The 24,095-nt window shown below is 41.1% G+C and overlaps 1 protein-coding gene across 10 annotated transcripts in view; it reads right to left on the bottom strand.

Annotated features, from left to right (window-relative positions):
- Positions 1-24,095, bottom strand: part of ESM1 (endothelial cell specific molecule 1) — a 41,642-nt gene that overhangs the window by 11,983 nt on the left and 5,564 nt on the right. For 2 of the 10 annotated variants that reach the window (XR_002802574.2, XM_005604270.4), the window contains exons 2-5: positions 14,784-14,897; positions 13,822-13,991; positions 4,908-5,562; positions 1,714-1,866 (exon numbers count right to left, since the gene is read on the bottom strand). Coding sequence is in view for 6 of the 10 variants with exons in the window: in XM_005604270.4 (XP_005604327.1) it covers positions 1,714-1,866; positions 4,908-5,208 (454 nt within the window). In the remaining 4 variants the exon portion in view is untranslated. Of the gene's footprint in view, positions 1-1,713; positions 1,867-4,907; positions 5,715-13,821; positions 13,992-14,783; positions 14,898-24,095 lie in introns of all 10 variants that reach the window. The other 8 variants (XR_011430373.1, XM_070246267.1, XR_011430374.1 and 5 more) reach the window with 5 other exon arrangements.

The raw sequence follows: 24,095 nt of genomic DNA, 5'->3' as shown, positions 1-24,095 counted from the left end.
AGGGTTTGAGGCAGCTAGCTGAGACAATAGGTTTCGAATCTATACAAAAAGCGATCAAATCATTCAAAACAGTTTTAGGTCTCAAAAAGTACATTGGGGGGCCGGCCCAGTGGCTCAGCAGTTAAGTGCTCATGTTCCACTTTGGCGGCCCCAGATTCACCCGTTCGGATCCCAGGTACAGACGTGGCACCATTTGGCAAGCCATGCTGTGGCAGGCATCCCACATATAAAGTGGAGGAAGATGGACATGGATGTCAGCTCAGGGCCAGTCTTCCTCAGCAAAAAGAGGAGGATTGACAGCAATTAGCTCAGGGCTAATCTTCCTCAAAAAAAAAAAAGGTACATTGGTGGTGCCAGGGGATGGAGGGGTGAGTAATGGGGGTAACTGCTTAATGGGTACAGAGGTTTTCTTTTGGGCTAGTGAAAACGTTCTGGAACTAGATAGAGGTTGTAGCTACATAACATTGTGAATGTATTAACTGCCACTGAATTGTTTACTTTAAAATGGCTAATTTTATGTGATGTGAATATCACCTCAATAAAAAAGTTTTTTTCAGGACTTAAACCTCAATCTTCTTCCATTTTTCTTTTCAAGGACTATAAAGACAAGTCACAAGTATTTAAAATGTTAATAACAATCTCAAGTTCCAGATCAAATATTCACAAAGATATTCACCTAATAGGTTAAAAAAAGAGAGAGGTTTCCATTTTAAATTAATGCTTCGTGGTATAGCCACTCTTAAAAATAATAATTCACTTAAAAGTGCAGTATTTCCCCCTTTATCTTAATGTACTTATTTGTACCCATGTGTAAGAAGCAGGTAAAGCTGGGAAATAAGCACATTTGCCAAATATTTCAAATTGTAATTAATTTGAAGAGCAAAGAACCAGAAACAAAAACTAAATAAAATGGGTTTGGATTGCCAACTATTTATATTTAAGGGAGAAAAGTGTATGATTTGTTAATACCAGTAGTTGCTGTGGCTACATGTTGTCTTAAATGAGCTACTTTCAGTTTAATGAAGCTTTACTATACTGGCCATTTATCCAAAAAGATAACCGAATAGATGCATAGCACCATCTCATAGGCTGTATTCCCCATATACTAACAACTGTGTAGAAAGCACGCGAGCACTAACAAGCAGCATGTGACTATTACTACAATTTTACTCAAAATTCCCAAATTTCAATCACAGATACGAGTTCTTATCCTTTCCAAAATCCATAAAAATACATGCTTGGAATTATTCCATTTAAATACTTCCACTTGGTTAAAAATAAATGTTCTATATTTTCTATCTTGGCTCTTAAACCTCATCCAGTAAATTCTGCAGAGTGCTTTTTCTATGTGAAGTTGGGAAAGAAGTAGTTTTGTCTAGTTACGTATATAAAACAGATCCCTAAAGAATTTAAAGAACTTTGTATATCTTGGTTATTTTTTTATTACAGGTTTTTTGGTAATCAATCATATTTGTCCTCCGTATAAACTGGTAACTTTATGAGAAATTATATCATCTTCAAGATTACTAACGAGATCTTTTTAAAAAACAGCTACAGCAACCAACTCAACAACCACTCACCTCTCCCCTGACTAAAATAGAGGAAACAAAATCATTCAAATCAACATCTTATTCCACTCATCAGTATTTTTTAAGTCATTCAAACTGAAAATGAAACTATTGTTCCAATGTCTATGCTGGAATCAATTCTTACCTGTGTGAGAAACAAATCTCCTGTTGGACGACTTGGCTACGGAAAATTGGAAGAAGGGAAATTTCAGACATTTGCCGGTCACCCTGTCGCATATGCCTGACTGACAGTTGCAGGTCTCTTTGCATTCCATCCCGAAGGTGCCGTAGGGGCAGTCTGAGGACAAAGGGAAGGTTTAGAGGGAGCTGCTGGTTGTGCATAAGCCTCCATCCTTATAGCCTCAGGGTTTGAACAAACCTCATGAATCTTGACTGTTAGATAAAACCCAATTCTCAAAAAACCCCAGGCTTTAAAAGTTGAAACTTTAATTCACAAATGTGAAATCCCACACAAAGACCAGAAAATAGGCACCTCAGTTGTAGCGCCCCACCGTGAAGTTTAGTTGACGGCATAACCAATATCCTTGAACGTATCTTAATTCTGTTTACTCTGCTGAGAGAGCAACAGACCAATTCTCATAGCTTATCTCTGTGACAGCTCAGTGAAGGTGGGCAATTGAACAGACGCAGGCATCAGCTCCTCAAAGAGTTTAAAAGATATGATGCTGTGTTTTAATCCCTTGCAGTATTCACAAGACAATTTACTGCTTTAAATGTATAGAAAGAGCTTCAAATTAAGCAGGAGCTAAGAGGGCTGTCATCCCAGCTCTCCATGAAGCAAGCAATCAATCTTCAATCTGCTCCATCACTTATCAACTTCCTTATCTGTCAAAATGGCAGCACAATTTACCTAACTTCCCCAGATGTTAGGAGGATTCGCTGGTTAAACCCCCTGGAAAGCTAAGATGCAACATGCTAAATGAACAAGAAAGTTGAGAATTTATTTGTATACCTACCCAAATCTGGAAGCTTTTAGAGCTTCAATGTTTTCATACTTAGACTAAAACATACTATATTGAGAAAAAGAAGATAAACTTATTTATCAAAAATGCATGGTTTTTATGACATAAACAGCATCTCAATAGACTAGACAGTCTTGAACAGGCAAGCAGACTAGATGTAGAATATTTATTGTCTCGGCATGAGAATGTCCTTGTAAATGTACAAGCACATACGGGTAAAGAAACAAGTTGTGAGGCGTCAGAACCTTCACAAATCTAGTATTTCACAGAACAATCAAGATAGACATGAATGAAATCTATTTCTAAATGAGGTTTAGGATTGCTTTTTTCGGCATCCTTCAGATTGCAGAAGAGTCTGGTTTTAAACACTGACCTCTCTGCTGGGAGAACAGTCCTTGAAAGGGATCCTGGAAAAGCCTCTTGCACAAGGGCACACAAGACAGGGATTTGACTGTGTCTCCAGTGATATTGAAAACTAAATCTTAGTCAAAATCTCAGTTCTACTTCTATTGTCTCCCCATGTATTGAATAGTGCTGGGCAGATGGTAGGTGTTCAATAAACATGTGTTGGCTGGCTGATATCTGGCAACACAACGCCGAACATCTGAATATTTAGAAAACATCTGGATATGCAGCTAGAGTATACAGTTTTCATAGGAACGTTCTGTAAAAAAGCTGAAGGAGGGAGTTCGCCTATAGCAAAATATAATGTCTCTATCTAGTGTTTCTGAGGTTCACACAGGCTCTCTATTCCCAGCAGAGAGAAGAATGTTCGAAACTGAAATTGCTTGCAATCTTAAGGATGCCAAAAAGAGCAATCCTAGATATCTTTTTAAAATATATCTCATTGACAGCTACCTCAATCATTCAGTAGAATACTAGAGTACTAAAGACTTCGCATGCCTTACATTTTGTTTCTTTACCCATGTGTGACTGTGCACTTACAATCACATTTACAGAGGAGATTGTTATGCCAAGAGAAAAAGCAATCCACTGCATATACTTGCTATATCATAAGAATGATTGTGTTAACCACTTCCTCCCTAATTTCCTTATGTGAAGTACTGTTTTCTTGGCTGATAAGCCCTGTAATTTACAGAAAATACAGATCCTATTCAGCTGAAAGAAATACATGTGAATGTTCACCAAAGAAAATATTTGCTCAATATTCTACCTTTTATTGGCTATAAACAAAAATAAACTAAGCAAAAAGTAAAATTCTCCAAATAGTTCAAGTATTTATTTCCTAACCTTTAGTTTGTTTTATGGATTAAAATGTGATTAATTTATAAAATATTTGTCTAAAAGGTAGGAGAATTAACGACAATAGCTCAATACTGGATGATTATCATTCATAAAAGCATACAATTGTATTAAATACATAAAATATAAGAATTATTTTAAAATTTCCCAGTCCCTTTAATAAAAAGGTTCTTTGTGTTGTAAAACTGACAAATAGGGCTATATCATATGTGTTGCATCTTAATAATAGCTCTTAATGATGAGATCATGAGGTATCCATATAGAGAGTATTTTAAAATCGCCATTCTTTTGATCCTAAACATTTTAATCATTTTAAACTATAGTCACTAAGTTTAAAATAAATTCTATAAATGCTTACCTACGTTGTTTAGCTATAATTTCAACCTAATGAAGTTTTTAAGTCTGTAAGACTGCCAACCTCATTCTGTATAGACTTCCAATTTTTATTCCTCTTTACTGTTATTTTGTTTGTCTTACACCATCTGCTATTTTTCTAGATGACCAGAAACCTTTATAAAGTGGAATGAAGTTTGTTTCATACCTCAGGAAACCTCTTGCAAGACTGACAGTCATTTTGTTAGATGACTTAAGCCCACCCTATTTCACAAAGTGCATTAGCGTTCATCAGAAATATTCGATCTTGAGAGATGCCCTCTGGTCTGTGGACCCTTTCAAGATCAAAGAATCACTAAACCCTGTGGCTAGATACCCCTCCAAGAGGTTATCTAGTGCAGACCTCTGTAATCACTGCCTTGCAGAAGAGAGCATCTAAACCATCCACAACAGATTACCTGTCAAGTTTCTAAAGTTTTCTAGAAAAGGAGGCAAAACAATCTTCCATTGCAACTTTTTTCTTAAATCTCTTAAACTTGAGTGAAACACTGCATTTCCTTCTGTGCTTTCCTGCACACTGGGTTCAGTTGCTATTTGCAGTTATCCCTCTCTCTCCCTATGACACCTGTGTGGGGGCTTGTCCCTAACCCACCTGCATTGTCCCCCTTCCTCATGAGGAGGAAAGGCTCGTCACTTCCCACCCTGGCTGAAAGCCCTCAGTGTGCCCTGGGTGGGGAAAAGCAAGGGGGTCACTCGTTACCTTTGCAGATACCAAACTCGTCACCAAAATCATCCTCCTCACTGTAAAACTGACACCTCAGCCCCGGGCCACACTTCACGCCATCCATGCCCGAGACTGTTCGGTAGCAAGTTTCTCCCAGCCCCGCGGCGCACACCCGGCAGCAGCCACAGTCGTCGAGCACTGTCCTCTTACAGCGCAGGCTGCTTTTGCACACGTTACTGTCACAGCGTTCAGGGCAATCCACCGCATACTTGGTACTCCAGGCCGTCGCCAGGTGCGCAGGTACAAGGAGTGTGGTCAGCAGCAACAGGCTCTTCATGTTTCCCCGTGGGCTCGGGCTTGGGCTCAGCTTCCAGTGGCGTGGTCTTTGCTGGCAGGAAGCAGCTGTCCAAAGTGGTAGCTGAGCCCCTGCCTACACGTTTATGAGTTTTATAGTACACTGGGTTGCCCGCATGCTTCCCCGTCATCAATTTCCTCAACCCAGCAGCAGCGCTGTCCTCCTGCCAGGCTCTCTTGTTTTAGTTTATGAAATCCAGGATGAAGGCTGGATTAACACGCTGCTGCCATCCAGGAATTGAAAAGCCCAAGCTGATGTCATCTGTTATGTTTAGATGGTTGTTTTGCATGAGGACTAAAAAACTCGCTCACATCCGTCTCAAGGGCTCAAGGACATCTGTGAAGGGAGAATAAAGAAGATTGCATACCTCCTTCAGGACAGGAATTGTTCTGACACTGGCATATCACTTGGGGTGTCGCTTTGTCTCAGAGCCTCTGCAGTCCGGAGGAAAATGATATCAACATGAATCATCAGGACCGAAGAAGCTTCTTTAAAAAAATAAATAAACATTTGGTATTTCCCCTCAATAAATAGCTATGAGATCATTTGAAAGAAGAAAGGGTTATATTGTGCCTTTTCAATACTTAGAAGAAAGAAAATATTTTGAAAGGGATTTTTTTAAAGATCCTCTCTTCCTTCCTCCCATCCATCTCCTCAAATGTTATTTCTAAAATAATTCACATCACATATATCTAAGTTTATTGTGGCTGTAGCTGTATTTCTAGTAAGAGTGGAACTGCCGCTGAGAATTTCCTTTAAAATCAATACAAAACCCACAAAAGAGGTAAGATGTTGCTGGCACTGTTTCTGGGTTACTCAGTTCTGGAAAAACTTATCAGTTGGACTTCTGCTGACCAAAAACTCCCTGGAGAGGAGGCTCATCCATCACCGAGTCTGCTTGTCCAATGATTGAGCCCATTCAGAGCCCTTCCCCTCACCTCCTGGCATCTATCAGAGGCCTCACTAAAAACCGCCAAACAAGGCAGGCAGCCCAAGGAAACAAATGAGCCAGCAGGGAAATCAGAACGTGGCCCATAGAGGCAAGTCACAGAGCAGGGAAAACATTACCCGTCAAGAAACAAGGTCTTCATGCTATAGAGGGTCACAGGGCCTAGGTCCCACTGGGGAAGACAGAGCAGCCCTCTAAAAATATTAGCTGGACCAGTGCCTTGTTAAGCAAGGTTAGTGGGGCAGAAAGAGCAAGGTGAAAGAGGAGAGAGGAGAATTCTTACAGCAGCCACAGGTTGGATTCCAAGCCCCCCGACCCACTTGTCAAAATAGATATAAACCCACTGTTATCTAATAAATTCACATCCCAATAAAGTTCAGAACTCTTGATCTGTTGCAAATTAGTGATGGGCAAACGCCAGGACCTCTCAGCCTCAGCCTCCTCTTCTGAGAAGTGATGATGTAGGCTAGTTGATCCCTAAAATTCCTGTCCCTTCTAGAAGACGAGGCAGAGGCCATGGGATGTGACTTGATGATTAGCCTTCAAAAGTGCAATTTTAGGAGGATGGAGGGAACAGAATCCAGACCGCAGGAAATTGAGGAGGTGGGAAATGAAGGCAAGAGTTTTAGCTTGGAAATTTCCCAGTTTCCATGACAATCCAATTTGAAATATTCTAGCTGCATCTCCCCAGAAGGAAACACATACTTAGCAAATGGCACACTCTGATTTATCGTTTTCAATAGTGGGGAATGTTCACTCGGTGCATAATATGTGCCAAGCACCATTCTGAAGCATTTTACATGTATTAACTCACTTGCTCCTCACCACAACCTTATGAAATAGACACTATTATCATGCTCATTTTGCAAATGAGGAAACTGAGTCAGAAAGAGGTTAAATAACTTTCCCAAGGTCCCCATAATTTCAGAGATCAAACTTGAACCACGTCAGTCTAATGTCAAAGACACACACTCTTTCGCCTATTACAACACAATCATGCCTCCAATGGCCAATGGTTCTGATGGCCTAGTTCACAGTTTAGGCTGACCCTGGGAAAGGTTTCTTGTTCAAACTTTGCTGAACACCACTTTCTGGGGAGAGAGTGGTTAACTGTAATAGTGGTTAATAATAACACCTAACCATTATAGATATCTTGCTATATGCCAAACACCATGCTGAGCACTTGATATGGATTATTGCATTTAACCTTCAAAACAGCCTCAAGAGCTAGGCATTATCCTTATTCCCATCTTAGTGATGAGAAAATGGAGGCCTAGGGTGGTTAAGTAACTTGTCCAAGGCCACACAGTTAGCAAATGGTGAAGCCGGGCCTCCAACTCTGAGACAGACTGTCTTTAAAGACTAGAACAGGGATCACAAAGTGAAACGCAGGTAGGTGCCCAACAGGTGACCCAAGTGAGTGAGGCAGTAACCTATGCCAGGTATAGTGTAGTGGAAAAGAGTGGATTTTGTCCACCTGAGAGTACGTGACTCCACTAAGGGAAGCATCCACTCCTTAGGGCCAGTGACTGCTGCCATGCAAGATTATGAGCCCACTGTGCCCAATCTAATTTTTTTAAAGAGAAGCTGGAATACAAACGTTTTAATGTAATACCTTAATTTCTAAATGTTGACCAGTATTTCATTCAAACTAGAAAAGTTTATATGTGCCCTCATTTCTTGTGGACTAGATGCAGTCTGTCACCTGTTCAGTCCTGCTAAAAATTTTGGATTCTGACAGTGCTGGATTCGAATCTCTGCTCTGCCACTTACTACCTAAGGGACTTGGAAACTTATTTTAATGTCTCTAAGCCTCCATTTCATCATGATGTACAGTGAGGTTAATAACACCTTCTTTACAGGGCTATTGTTAGGATTGATAAAATAAGTGATGGAAAGTGTCTATCATTCATTCAATAAATGGTGGCTATTCTTCATTTTAAAAATATAATCATCATAAAGTTGGCAGTGAATAAAAACAGAATAAAAGGGTAAGAACTTTCTGATCTTTTATAGGAACCTAAGATAGAAATAATAAAAGCCCTTGAATGTCAACATTGTAAGTGGTGAGGGAAAGAAGGAGAAGAGGAGCTGGTGGACAACCACCTTCTGCATTTCCAAAAATGGATGACACCTTTAGTAAATGACAGCTAAACAGAAAGAAGATGGAAGTCGAAGGTATCAAATCCCAACAAGAGTAAACCAAAACACAACACACGGAAGAGTGAAGAAAATATGCTCAACAGAGTTCATAAATGGTGGAACTATCTCAATACATGGTACCTAACTACTCATTCTTGGGGAATCTTCAATTTCTTCCAAGGCCCGACAAAAACTCTGTCTCAGCACAATACCTATGGGACTTTTACGTAGTTGTATTTCTGTCTTTCCAAACCTTAAGCCCAGATCAACCAATTTTCTGAGGAAAATTAGCAATGACCACAAAGGGTTAGGAAATCAGAGCATGAGTCAGCAAGGGGACGACAGCAAAAAAAAATAAGGCAAAGTTAAAGCTGTTAATGATGAGGACATGAGGTCCACCCTGATTGGTTTGCTTTGTGCTGGGGCTGGCAATCTCTAACCTTGCTCTGCCGGTTCATCATTTATCAAATCAAAGAGTGAAAAAGGCCTGGGGGAATCACATAAAGCATTTCTCAACTCTGAAAATGCGAGTTCAGGCTGTAGTAGGTCAAACCACACCATCTCGGGATCCAAAGGACAGTATGCAGCCTCTGCAGTGGGGTCCAGAGAAATGATAAAAGTAAATACTAGCCCAGGACACCCTGTTCATTTCAAACACCATTGTGATGAATTTTGCTTAAACTTCATATTCTGTCAAGACAGAAAATAAGCCTAGGTAATGTGCATTGGATTTTTTGCTTTATTTTGCACATTACAATTGCTAGTAACCAAATAACAAGAATTTTTTCTGGATAGGCAAAGTGGGAAAGGCTCTGGAAAGGTTCCAAACCCTCATGTCAAGTCAAATTGTCCGATGCTTACTGTGCCTTCCTCACAAAACTCTTTACCAGAGAGATTTGATTTAAATTGAATTCTGAAGCCAGCCTTGAAGGTGAAAATTTCCAAGGGGCAAGTGAAGAAATTTAGGTGTATAAGACTTTCAGTTTTGATTTTGTTTTTAGTACCATCTGAAAGTTCTCCTGCTTGGACACCAGCTGATGGCAATTTTGCATGCACCTAGAGCAAAGTCTAGCGCATAATAAGAACTTACTACTTAATAAGCATGTAAATGTAACCAATAGTTTCCCAGAGTTATTTTCAGAGAGCAGTAAGTTAAAATGGGCACCGATGTGTTCCCCAGGGAGAGCAAAGTGAGGCCCAGGTTCTTGGACAGGTTGGACTGAGCTGCAGACCCTGAGTGATTCTTTGTAGGAGTAAGGTAGAGGTTTCCAGAGACAGCAGAAGCAGCTGAGATGGAATGGGGTCTGAGCAGGCACGTAAGGCTGGTCATGTCAGCTCCTGCACAGCTAACCAACTTCGTCCTCGACCTTCCAGCCTTGAGTCTGGCAGCACCACACCTACCCTGAGAAGAAGGTCATGGAAGCTCCTCATGGCCAATGGACCCTGAGGAAACATATCTGCCAAACTGACTGAGCTTTACAGCAGTCACTGGTCAGCTGTCACATGCCCTGGGGACTCCTTCCAGAGCCTCCTGCCCTAGGAACAACTTGCAGAATTTCTAGAAACAGCTCTGCCACTACCAAGTTATGTGATCTTAGGCAAGTCACATGACACACACCCTAGGCCACTCCATCTCTCCTCTCTACCTTAATAATGAGTTAAAAGGGGCCTTATGACTATCATTATCAAGAGTCCAAATTTATAAAGATTTACTTCATTCTTTAAAAGTGATCTTCTATCTTGGAGCAAATATTTTGCCCAAAGAAATCTCTCTCCAGTTTTCTAAGTTTCAATTCTTAATAAAGACAATTTTAATAGTAAAGGAAGATTCGATGTTACAGGCAATTTTCAAAAACTACACCTGCTCAGGAGAGTAAAGCGAAGTGCCACTGTTTTAATTTGGCTTCTTGCCTGCACCGGGATTTGTCTGAATGAGCAGATCATGGCTGTAGGCAGCTGGGGGGCAACCACAGTAGCGTATAGCAAACAGCCGTATAAGAACCGTGAGCACAGGGGAGTTGAGAAGATAAGGACATGACATCCACAGTGTCTGCTACAGACCTCGACCCTGCATCTCTGGGCACCCCTCAGAGAACTTTGCCACCATATCCAGAGCTCTGGCTACAGTGGAGTCCTCTGAGGAAGCAGACACAGAATCGGGTGTTTTTTAAGTTTGGCCAAATCTAGAAACTTCAACTTTGGGTTCCCACTGCCAGGAATTCTTTAGAATTCTGTAGAGGGAGAAAGTCTAGACTTGGGAGCATGTGAGGAGTTCTCACTACATAGCTGACTACTTCTCTTTGCTCTCAATTCTGGCAAGTTCTAGAGCGAGGAGTCAGTCAAGTTTTTCTAACAGCTAGCTTTTTCTCACATCAGGGTTCTGAGTCGATGAACCCATCTGCAAGAGATTCCAGTCATACGGTATCCTTCGGCCTCCAAAAATGAAGCCATGTTCAGAAGCACCAGGTGCTGCCCTGATACAAGACCACAAGCAACATGAGTAACAAAAGTAGCTCTGAACTTGGAACCAGAAGACACGAGTTTGAGTCCCAGCTGCATCGTTGGTCCTGGGCTAAGACACCAACCAGCCTTCCTGATTGACATGAACTCACTTTTTCAGAAAAATGTAAAGGATAGAAACATCATCCCTTTCTCAAAGAGATGTTGTGAAGATCAAAGGATAACGTAGATGTGAAAACATGTCAACTCTAAATTACCATACAGGTGTAAAACATTATTACTTATTCCATGAGACAAATTATCTATCGTGAAAGAAAATAAGCCTGTGGCTCTCTATCTCAGACCTCACCCATTCCTCCATTCCACTCACCTTCTGCAAGACGGGGTAATTTTTCATTCACTTAATTCACAGAATGATGGCTGAGCATCCACATTCCCGCTGAGGAAGACCACCACGTCCTCCGCAGCCTGCCTCACCCATCCTAGCGTGGGATGACTAAACAGCTCACAATCTGCTCTTGGAGGCCAAAAGAGTTTTTTTAATCACCAGTTTCCTAAATGACTAGAGAATTAACTTAGGCATTGGGAAGTCATTTAGACATTAGAACTATCTGACATGAGAGAACATAGGTTTAAAAAGTCATGTTAGAAGTTATTGCTAAGACATTTGGAATGTTCACTAGGAATTTTGGAAAGACTGGGATTTCTGATTAATACAAGAATCATAGGAAATGATTCTGCTACTTTGCTTCTCTAATAACACGGCACTTCCTTTGCCTAACCTTAAACTGACCCCTTTCACAATGTCATAAAACATTCATCAGGACCACCCTCGCCAGACTCATCAGAGTTTGTCTAGTGATGAAGAGCCTTGGCCTTTACATGACATGTGAGTGGAATAAATGATTGAATGTTAAAAAAACAAAAAAAGTTGAAGGTAATCACTAGAAGAAGAGAAATAAGAAGCATAATTTCCAAGCCCCTTATTAAGAATTTTTTTTAAGGAATTGGCAGTTTCAGACTCACTCTCTAATCTGGTGTCAAAATATCTTGGCTCCTTTCTTTCTGGGATGTTCTGAATGAAGGGCACATGGTGACCTTCTTTTCTTTGAAAAAGTGTCTTGCTTTCTTTTGGCTGTCATGGGTTTCATGAAGTCTCCAGGCCTATAATCTGAGAGCTAAATGTACACTGAGGGTGCCTCAGACAGAGCTCAGTGCACTGTGCATTAGAGCTCAGTTCTCCAGACCACCTGCATCAGAGTGTCCTGGGGAGCTTGTCAAAATGCCACAGCCAGGGATTCCAATTTGATGGGTCTGAAGTGGCCCTGGGAATCAATATTTTTAACAAGTAAGCCACTTGATTCTGACACACTCAAAAATTTGAGAAACCTCTAGACTAATGGTTTCTCCCAGTCACATCACTTCATGCTAGCAGAATTAGTACTTAATCTTTACTCTGGAGATTTCTGATAGGAAAAGCCTGTCTTTGAGGGATTGACCTAGAATTTTTAACTCTGTTATGCACTTCAAATTTTTGAGCATATGTCACTGTATCTAAGACATGCATCTTGACACATTAACATCACTGAAGTTGGGATATGGCCATTATGACATCATTGTCATTGCCTATATGTGCACATCAAAACTTGCAGTTGAGTGCCAGTCACTTGGAAGAGACTCTTGAAGAGAGTAGTGGAGCTATCTTTTAAGAAATGCTACATTTTCTGATTGTGATTACTGATGATCTCAGTGGCCCAAGGACCTATATTCTGTGAAAAAGACATGACATTGATACATGATCAGAAGGACCAGATATGAAAACGGAGCCATTTAGGAATATTTTAGCCAATTTATTGAATTTATATTTTCCTTTCTATAATGTTCAAAAATTCTAAATGATAGAAAGCTATGTCCAAATAAGCCTAAAAGAGTGCTTTCCGTAAGTAGAAATAAAAATTCTAGTGATATAAAAGCAGTATGTTAGAGTTTAATTAGAAGAATTATTTTTCTCGCTTAATGATATATAAAATAATGGCACATATCATACTGAGAAAATCTTAGATTCAGTGAAATACAGTAGTTGCCTAAATAAATAGACCTGCTTTTATTTTTATCAACTCACCATGAACAGTTTGCTTAGCAGTAGAATGAACTGTTTGCCCCTCTCTAGGCTTCTGCTAGAACTGTGCATGATGAAGTCAAAGACCTTGCTCTTGCAAGCTGCCTGATAAACATCATCTTAACTTGATCAGACTAGAGGTGATCTGGTCTGAGTGAGAGTGAGATATAGGTACCGAAAGCCCAAGTTTAATATCCCATGCAATTCCAAAGTACACACACATGCACGTGTGCACACACTCAGCTTACATTTCTAACAGTGGATCATGAACCTGTGTGCACACAACCACTTCCAGACAACATGCTGAGCCTGTCTCCTTTGTAAACATATTTAGGAAGTACTCACTGAATAAAACACCAAACAATGTCTCCAAGAATGAAAGGAATCCAAAGGACTTTTGGCTTTCTGTATTCAAAGTGTTCTCAAGATGGCAAATCAAAATTTCAACCTTCATGCGGTCTAGGCTAGAAAGCTAGTCTATTAGGGATCAACAGTTATTACAAACGGATAATTTAATAAGCACTGACCCATGGTGATTTTGTAGTATTAATGCCTTCACTTTATGAACTTAAAATAATGGAACTAAAAATAAGGCCATGACTAATTGCCTTTCAAGCATCCTACATCCAGACAAGAACCTATATTGATAAGAAAATGTAGGGTGTCTGAGCCTACCAGGAAATATCTGCCAGGCACTTTTGAAGGAACCTGAGAGGAAACCACTTAGTAAAGCTGTTGGAAAAAGGGATAGCACATGTGGCATGCTTGCCACAACAACCCTTCCTAACTGGTTAACACACACACACACACAACCCATAAAAGCAACAGCAGCAACAACAAAAATTGTGAGAGATTCACTCTGTGGAACAATCCTACACGGTGAGTCTTCAAAACTGTTCACTTGCAATTGCAAAGCCACGCAAACCTGCTGCAGGAAGACATGCCTCTCCTTTGAGGGGCGGATGCGTCATCAGAGCACTTCACACTCCATTAGGAGAGTCCGTTTTGCTTCAAAACACAAAGTAAGGCTCTTCTCCACATCAGTCCCACTGCTAGGGCCGTGAGAATAACCAGATAGTCAAAGGCCTTTAGTACCTGAAAAGAGGAGAAACAGGTTGAAGCAACAAATGTGGCTCCAGAAAGCTCCTCAAGCCCTATATACACCAGACCTCTGAGCTTAGAGCTAGGAAAAGTCCAACTTAAGAAGTGTTTCGGGGGCCGGCCCTGTGGCGAGTGGTTAAATTCACGCGCTCCACTTTGGCGGCCCAGGGTTTCACCAGTTCAGATCCCAGGCGCAGAGCTAGTACCACTCATCAGGCCATGCTGAGGTGGCGTCCCACATAGCACAACCAGAGGCACTCACAACTAGAACATACAACTATGTACTGGGGGTCTTTAGGGGAGAAGAAGGAAAAAAAAGAAGATTGGCAACAGATGTTAGCTTGAGCGCTAATCTTTTTAAAAAAAGTGGTTCAGGATGAGTTGTTCACTCAGCTGCCAAAGAAACCAGGTTAAGAAACATTTAATAACTTGGAATTTTGCCATTTATAACTAAATGTTTTTTAAACTTTTATTTTTTAACCTTGCCCTATAGTAGCCATACAACATTAGTATATACAGTTTAGTAAGTTACTAAATATTTGTCTTCATAGAAAATAAAAATGACCAGATTGTAGGCATATGTGTCCACAATAGAAGACAAATGCGGCCTGGGCCTGGGGCTCCTCCACCATGCACCTGCTTAGCCTCTTTTCTCTAGCCATCAAAACACTTCAGCCCCCGAGGCTGGGATGCCAGGGCCTGTGTGATGCCCTAGCTGAGCTCCTCCAGGCCAGAAGGGATCCCTCACCCAGCTTGGCATTTAGCACACCTAGCACCATCCTTTACCTGCAGGGGCCCTCTAGTTCCACGAGCAGGAAACATTTTATGATCATTGTGTGGTCTTCACAATCCTTGGCTCAGGTCCAGCACTTCCGAGGGGCTCAAGAAATGGCATAGCCTCTAAGAAGAAACAAGCGAACTTCAGAGACAGCCTCACGAGCCCCAGCCCTCCAAGTGAGAGTGGACGGGACGGACCTCCCTGCTCTCCAGTTTTCTCCCACTCTGCCCAAGCTCTCAAGGAGCAGTGCTTTAAAGAACGCTCTCTCACTTCATCCTCTTCTAAAATTGAAATGCTAGAGGCAGCTCTAACATTACCTCACTAACCCATTTATGGAAAAGTTTATCAGATCCTTTTCCTTTCTGCCCTGTGTCTTCTACCCCGCTACTCCCGCCTGCCCCAAGCCCACCACTCCCCGTGACCCCAGCTCCTCTGTCAAGAAGTAAAGAGAGGTGGAAGTAGCAAATTTATTTCACCATATAGAGAAGTGGCTAAGAACATATGATTTGGGGTCAGATCACTTGAGTTTGAATCCTGAGTGTACAATTTATTAACAGTATAGACTGAGCGCAACATCTAAATCTCTAAGCCTTGATTTCCCCAGATGCAAAAATACATGAGAAGACCTACTTCATAGGGCTAAACTGACACCCAGAGCCCGATGCCTGGCAAGTAGTGCGCACTCAAAATATGCTGATAACAACATGGCCTTGGGCTGGGGCTCCACCAGACACCTCCTCCTGCCCTGGTTCTCCATGACCTCATGATCTCTGGTCTCCTTAGAGCACCCAAGTGGATGTACACAATGGAAAAAAGGGATGGAGAACGTCCCCGGGAAGTGACAGAAGCTCAGGCTGTGTCTACCCACTAAACTCTTTGATCCCATTTACTTGGGGGGGCGGGGAGGAGGCGAGGGTGTGGATGAAGCTTAATTCATACAATAAACAGTCAATTTAACCCCAAAGTGTTAAAGTGGTTTATTTTTACAGACACGGTCTTGCACATGTGGAAAGAGCCCTCAAGCATTGGTCCAGAGTTCTGGGGGCTCTGGGGTCTGCAGAATCCAGCCTTGAGGCTGAAGGCCAAGGCGGCCAGGAATGGATCTTATTTTTAACAGCCCACAGTTTCCAAGGCAGTGAAACAACAAGACCTCGGATGAGATGAGTCACTCAGACTCGCAGGATCAGAGAAGTCATGGAGGATCAAAGAACGGATGAGCCTTCCAGCTCTCTGCCCCTCTGAAACCGAAAGATGCATTTCACAAGGCTCACCATAATCCGCTCCGACTAATTTTCAGGGATTGAGTCTAGAGGAAGAGTCAACAGGAGATTTAGTTGCTATGGCCACTTGGATCCCTGACAAAGTGGGCTTCAGTGGAATAATAAAAAGCCACATTTTCCCACAATACTCTCCCCCAAACAAAATGAATGGAAGTCAAAACCTTACTGAGGATGAAGGGATTAAAAACATAACTGAGCAACTTGCACAGCAATCAGAAATAAATAGGACATAATTGAGCAACTTGCAGTACACCACAAATAAATATTACTAATTTATTCAAGGGTGCTATGTAACTGTTTTTTTATGGGCACATCTATTTTGCTTTTCCTGTTTGATTCTTTGTCCCATTGTGAGGTCTGCCCACCACCCACAGACTAGGTGTCACACTGATGTTACACAAGCTGGGTCATAACACTCAATGCTCATCCCACTGATCACCTCACTTTGCAAAGCAACGTAGGTGAGTATTGTACAGCCGTCTTGGCCTCATGAGCTGGCATGCAACTGATTAAAGGAGATGCTGGCTGGAGGATGCGGAACAAGAGGACTCAATGTCTGCTGTGGGAGCTTTGTTGCCACCCATGCTACCCTGTCAGTTCCTGTCTGGGTTTCTTGCAAACAAGGGCGACTGGTAAAGTAGTGCACAGGCACCAGGTCTGACAGAGCAGAGTTCACTGGGAGACGGGATCAATTTCCTCATGGCCCACCCTAGAGCAGCGCAACGAAAGTCAAACAGAGCTAGACTTTGGGCTGCATGATTAGGAAGGAAGCCCCTTCTCCTCACCTGGTATGATCACGGACTGGACACAAGTATAACATGACACATCAATACCTCAACTCCAGCCCTATCCCACCAGCTCAGGATTCATGCTTGGGGAGAAGCTAGTCTTTCTTGGCATGATGGAGGCTGAGGACTGAGTCTTGCAGGTCTAGGAAGTCACAAGCTAGCTGCAGAATCCCCCTATAAGCATTAGCGGTTGAGGAAGCATCAGCCCCTCTCCTGGCATGATCAGAGGCTGATCAGGACTGGTTGCCATAGGCACTGAGGCATCCAGGTTTCCTGAAGAATCCGTCTCTTTTTTGGGGGAGGCCAGTCTGCTCACCTTTAACAAGTGAGCACTCACCTCTACGAGGTGTAAGCTGCTTCGTACAGTCGCATACCTGCTGCCCACATGTCCATCTGGGCCCTGTCTAGGGTTAGACAAAGAAAGGATTTGGAGTTTCAAATCTGAGCACAAAGAACAGATTCCTAAGGTACCGTGTGGTTTTTCGCCATTTGCCCTACCCACTCCAAATCCAATATCTGCCCTTTCCTGCCCTGTTCCATGTCCTCTGTGGACGACATCACCCTGACTCCCTTGCCTTCTGGCTTCTGGTTGGGTTTGGCCTATGGGAGGCACCTACAGAGGCTCAGAGGAGGGGAGAGGGGCAGTAGTATTTATTCCCTACTCCCTCCCTGGTTTGGCCTGCATATATGGCAGGGGCTGCATCCCTCCACGCCTACAGCTCCTGTCGGGCACCTCATCCACGGCTCAGCTCTCACTGGGTTATCAGAAGCAGCAATGGCTTCCTGCTGCTGCTTATCCCTGGGTGCCTCAAGTCCTTTGCCCTGCCCACACCTCGCTGAGTAGTCTCTTTGCTAAAGTCTCTTCATTCGAGCCACCTGAGTCAGATTCTATTTCCTGACAGCATCTGATTGAAACAGGTGTCTTTCAGCAATAACATCCTGTGGTTCTAACACTTGTGGTCCAAGCAGACATATATGCTTTGTTAAGCCACATCCTGAAAGGAGTACATTATGGACACCAGAAGTATGACTTGTGACTCAGATGGGTTTTGTTCTGCCCTGGTAACCCTACGTAGGCTGTTTCTTTAACTCAGGACTTTAGACTGTAAAAGAATCTGTTGATAATGATTGAATCCAATTATATCAAGTTTACTAAACAGTCACCTTGAAAAATACATATATAAAAACACATATGAATACTAAAATAGCATTACTGGTAAGGCTTCAGGTATAAGCTTTGTGTTGACTAATGAACTGGAGAAAACAGAATATTCCCTGTTGTAGACTTGTCTCTTATTTGCATTGTCCACATTCTGATCATCCTTCTATGTATGTTCCATGTTGATCTTGTTTCGCGTCCAGGACTTGATTCTCTGTCTATAAAATGAATTTCAGCAGGGACTAAGCCTCCATTGCTAAATTATTATGGAGTCTTGGCTTCGCTCTGATGCACTTGGCAAAACACTGGCTGCCTTCTTCTTTTATTCCTCGTTTTCCCATCAGAAGAGTAATTTTTATTTAAGTTAAAAATATAGTTCAAGATGCCAGTTGTTGCCAATGGTTATTAATACTACTTTAAAACTTGAGAATGAAGAGATTTCCCCCAGAAAATTATTTTTAAATAAAATTCAGGTTTACCACATGTTGGGTTTTGACCCAGAAATTTTACATCAATTTTTCTGACTCTCTTCTCTAAGAGAATTGGTTATTTGGATGCACACAACAATTTGTCATCCCCAGTCTCCTCTCTCTCTCTGGATCTCTTCTGACACTTTCACAAAACAACATTCTAGGAATAAAAGCCTGAAGAACAAACGATGAAGAGTGTTCTAGATGGAAAGCTGACTGGTCTGCGAGGAGAGTTTTCCTTCTTCCCTAAACTATGAATTATTAAAAAACTTCTCATCTTATAAAACACTAGGAGCACCTTGATGTAGATCCCACGACAAGCATCCTTGGCTTTAGTTTGGGTTGGTCTCTTTGCATACTGTCACCTGGTGCTACAACCTGCTGGCTTGGATCCTGTCACAAGAACACTTTTTTTTTTAAGACTTCTGATTGCATAAGAATTGTTCTTACAGCAGGTGTCTGGCAGTTAGTAACATGGGAAATGTCACTTAGAGAAGGACTTTCTTCCTCAACATCATGCTACCTCACTGCCTGGCTTCTTATATTTTTAATACATATTACCTGGAAATGTGTGTGTGTTAGGACAATCCGTGAACTGGAAGCCCATACTGTTTCTGGGGCCCTCACTCTTTGGGTTCTTTGCTTCTTCAGAGAGGTGTTTAAAACTCATTCTAGTGAGAAGAGTACTCTCTGATTGAAGTCCAAACTTTACAATATTTCTCTGGCCACATCCTGCACAACCTACACACACATTGGGGAGAAATACATGTGCCTTAGCACTTCTGGTGTGACAGTTTTAAACATCCCCCTGGCAGCAGCAGTTCAGGGGCTTCGGGCTTACCAATTACCCAACAATATTGCAAAATCAAAACATCATTCCTAGAGCCAGCCTATCACGTGCCCAGAGTAGGTGATACCTATGTTGTGTGACTTAAACAGAACAAAGAATATTCTCTCCCAAACTGCCTCCATCCCCATCACCATAACTGACAGCTCATCAGTAGAGGTGCTTCCTCTGAATCTTTAGAGTTTTTTTTATTATTTAAGAAACTTTAAATAAAATGAGAATACACTGCAAAGTGGCAACACCTTAAAATATTCTTGAGCTATGAGATGTTGGTGGGTATTTGCTGACAATAAATCCTTGCAGATGAGGACTGTTAAGAGAAATAGGAACACAAGAGCAGAGATGAAAGGGTACCCATGGTCATGTTACCTGTCTCGGAATTTGGTCTTGACCAGTTCTGAAATTCTGTTTTTTTGGCAAATTTCAGAAAGCATAGAGAGAACTAAAAGATATATATTCAAACTTCATTTTGTTTATTAAGAGAGAAATGGGCAGAAGTGGATTTTGAAACATGATCTTTCCTGTTGACACATGTTCAAAGAATGTCTGGAGGAAATACTAAACTAAAATACAGACTGATTCAACTATTGGCATCAAATCACTGACAATGAAATATGGTTGCTATCTTGAATATGAGGGAAAGAAAAAGAAGCTTCCCAATGTTATAACTTTGCTGAAAACAATGAAAAACTTAATTGAGAATCTATTTTATGTTACCTTGATTTCATCATTGTGAATTCCCTTGGAGACATTTACTCAAAATGGCTCTATTATACTCCTGGCTCCTGATATTACTGGTATTAAGAGTACAGGGGGGAAAAAGGCTTTAATATTTCAAATGCAGAATCAACAACGTGTTCACTTGTGAACATTCATTCCTTTTTATAATGTAAATTTTTAGTCTTCCTCCTAGAAAGTCAGGAAAGATAGTAGATAGGTAACAAGTTACAGAATCTTGACTAAACACATTATTTGACACAACTCTCTGTCCATACTTTCACTCACTTAGCAAATGCATAGAATGTGCAGCATAGTCTGTGGGGAGCTGAACAGGATATTAATGTAAAAATCCACTTGAGCCCATTCCCACCTTGCTAACAGAGCCCCTATTTTGTTCAAGTCTCTATTCCTCATCAAAGATGATCCAAACCCCAGCTTGGCAGATGTGTCTAAGCCAGTCCAGTGGGAGATCCCATTGCCAGTGATTGGTTTTGGGAAGGCAGGTGATCTTGTTCTGTCCAATGAGAAGTTGGTGGGGAGAGGTGCCAGCACAGAAAAGGTGTGAGATACTGAAATATACCTATAGGAAGAGCTGTATACTTTAACCTTCCCTTTAACTTTATTGTAGCCAGGTGTGACACCTAGGACCATGAGGTTAGTGAACATGAGTAGTGAGGATGCACATCTGAGTCCTGATAGTAACTTTGAGCCACAGAATTAATCAACCCTGGTGCCACCCTATCCCGAGCTTCTTGTTGTATGAGAAAGTGAATTGTCTTGCTGCATAAGTCCCTCTGGTTGGGTTTTCTGGTACTTGCAGCTGAAGGCTTTCCTTGCTGGTACAAAGTGCATAGACACAGTCCTCAAGAAGTTAACAAAATCAGAGATGAATCGGCTGAATATGATAAATACTATAATAATATGGAGCAAGATCTTAACTATTACTTCTAAGGATTCCTCTTATATTTGAAAGAAGGGGAAAAGCGCTTCTACCTGGAATGATCAGGAAATACTTTGTGGAAAAGGTAGCATTTCCTATAAGACTTAAATAATAGAGTAGGTTCTATAGTAGAAAATAATCTATTCCCTCTTGATAGTAAGGAGGCTAGAGGAGAGTAGTAGAAGAAAAAGTTGTGAGAGCAATATTATGAAAAGAGGTCAAGGTGGAAAATTGGAAAATGTACACAGTTTTCCCCCATGAGTTCTGTGGAATCCAGGTCCCTTGATATGTTCTATGAAAAGAAATGTTCTTTGGTCCAACAAGTTTGAGAAACTGAGCATACTATCTCCCCACAGAGCCCCCTGGGTATTAACAATACACATCAGCATTTAAATGCTCTGAGAAGTCCTGAAGACTACAATTACATTTAACTTTGTTAAATTACCTATATGTTCCTGAAACTTCTTGGACAACAGAACTCTTTTTTTGCCTCAGGACAACTGTTATCATCACACCTGTGGCTAGTGCTCTATGGTACACACTTTGGAAAAGTCTGAGCTAAAGAGAATAGTAGAGATTTACAGAGAGCATTTGGAGAACAGGAAGAGGAAGTGGCAGTAAAGAGGCAAATAGTAATAAAAGGGGAGAAGAATATCAGGACAGAGAACCGGACAGGAGTCGGGGCAGAGGATGCTTCAAGGAAAAGCTGGTCAGAAGAGTGAAAAGATGCAAAGAAATCAGAGAGAATGAGGACTGAGAAAAGCCCACAAGATTCACCAATAAAGTGTTTCACTAGTGCAATGAGAAATGAAAATAATTTTTCAGGATGACAAGAGAGACCAAGAAACTATGAAAGAAAGGACTCTGATTATGAAAGAAAGAAAATGAATAATAAATTGAGGAGCAAACATGTTCAAGTGAGTATCGTTCATGAATAGGTAGGTCTGTGTATGCTTGCCTACAAAATTAATGTAGGGGTGGATAGATGGATGAATAGATGACTATCGAAGAGACGAGCTAATAAAGATGTAGAAATGTAGGTTGCCATATAAAGAAATAATTAAAAGGTTAAGTCCCCAGGAGATGAGGAAAAGAATAGAAGTGTCCCTCTATGGAGTTATTCCCACCTGACCAGGAAGAAAAGATGAGCAGTTAGATAAAGAGATAGAGTTCACCTTCAACTTCTAAAGTAGAAAGTAAAGTGAGGGAGTCTTGTAAGGTGGAAAATGGGGGCCTGGGAAAAATGAAGAAAGTCTGGAAAGGCTACTGTGGCCAGTGATCTCAAGAATGAACAAGAGACGTGTGAAAGAATTTCTAGAGTCCAGTGAACACCCTGCTCTTGAGCTGATGAGCTAGCCCATCGGAGTCCTGGGCAGCAGTACTCTTTAAGGCAGAATCTGAAAAAGCAAATGGTAAGGATGGTGTAAGAGTAGGCAGTCCCATAGTGGAAGGTTAAGGGGATAGGGAAATGTGGAGTAAATATAAGGGCCATGTTACCACAACTATCTTGTTCAGACTGAAAAGAGGTCAGAGGTGTCCAGAAGAGAGTTAGTGAGCACGGTTAAATTACAAGAAAGTCAGTGATTTGGAATTCTGGTGAGAACAGAAAAGTACGTATTTTGGACTTTGGAGAGAAGAGGGGAATTAAGGAAGCTGTAGAAAGAAAGAGGGTTTACAAAGTTCAGGATCTAAAAGGAATAGCAGGGTGATTACATTGTTGCTAAAACCCATCAACTGACTAGTCGACCAAAAATGAGAATTTAGTAGATTAATTCTTTTGTTGATTTATATCTTCTCAACCTGGTGGTCTTTTTATCAGTTCCTGCTATGATTGTTGTGTATCAAACTTATACTTACTAAGACTTGCAAAAACGTGAAATGTGCTTTATTTTTTATCCTATAAATACTAAGATTTGTTTTATTGTTATTTATACTCTAAGTCCCTAATGAGGAAATTTAACTAACTGTTATTTCATTTGTATTTACATTGATTTGTTCACCGTTGAGCCCATTTATTATTACTCATCTTTTTTGATTGATCTGTAAGAGCTCTTTATATATTAAAGACACTATTGTTTGGGGGAAATGTATTTCAATACAAATGACAAACATTTGATCATATGTTTTTGGATATTGCCTGTGGTGTTTTTTGCCTTACAAAAGTCAAAGTTTTATATACTTTAACATATTGGTGGTTTCCTTTTTACCTTCCTCTCTCAAATATTATTTTTAATTTACCATTTCATTTAGTGTTTATAACAATTTCATTTTTTTCAAAGAAAATCTTTGATCCACCTAGAATTTATTTGTGATAAAGAGTAGGATAGGGATTCAGAGATCAGTGGGTGTTGGGTGGGGATGCACACATGTGTATGTGTATGTGGGTGTGGGTGTCGGTGTGTGGCTGGGTGGGTGGGTGTTGTTTGGTCCATCATTAGCCTTTGGAAAAAGTATTTCTATCATACTTAAACTGCCTAACAATTTCTACTTGTATTTATTGTAAATGAAAAATTAAGGAATTCTAAGTCAATTGATTTATTGAGTTCCAGCTTGGCCATAGCATTTACTGTATTTCCCTCCTTAGTGAATCTGATCATCTCCTTTGAAATAACTACTATTTTGCCTGCTATGACTTTATTTATTTTATGAAACCATTTGGATTAAACAACTGAATCACTTTCCATATGATAAGGTTATTCCTAATAGACCTGTTTCTCTTGTAAAGAGATGACATATTTGGCTTGGGACACATCACAGTACCTGAGATGTTGAAATATAAATGGAAGTGTTCCATTGTCCCACCCTCAATTGCTCGTTTCCTCCTTTCCGCTACAATATTTATTTATTTCCTTCCTTTCCCTTCCTGCTTCCATCTTTCTTCTGGTCTTTATCACTGGGTTCTTTCCCTGGCATCTTTCCCTTGACTTGACCTACACGTTGACTCCAGTTTTCTCCCTAAAACTCCACTAGGCTCATCCAAGTCCTCAATTCCTCTGCGCAAAACCAGTGTCCCCACAAGCCCGTTGCTTGGGAGAGAGGTCAGGGCTGCAAACCTTCCTTTGGCAGTCAGCCCTGCTGAAAGGATTTTCACATGTGTAAATCTTTTAGGACAAATA

This window comes from Equus caballus, chromosome 21 (genome assembly GCF_041296265.1).
Source record: "Equus caballus isolate H_3958 breed thoroughbred chromosome 21, TB-T2T, whole genome shotgun sequence".
NCBI lineage: Eukaryota > Metazoa > Chordata > Mammalia > Perissodactyla > Equidae > Equus > Equus caballus.
This window is presented reverse-complemented; position numbering and strand designations above follow the sequence as displayed.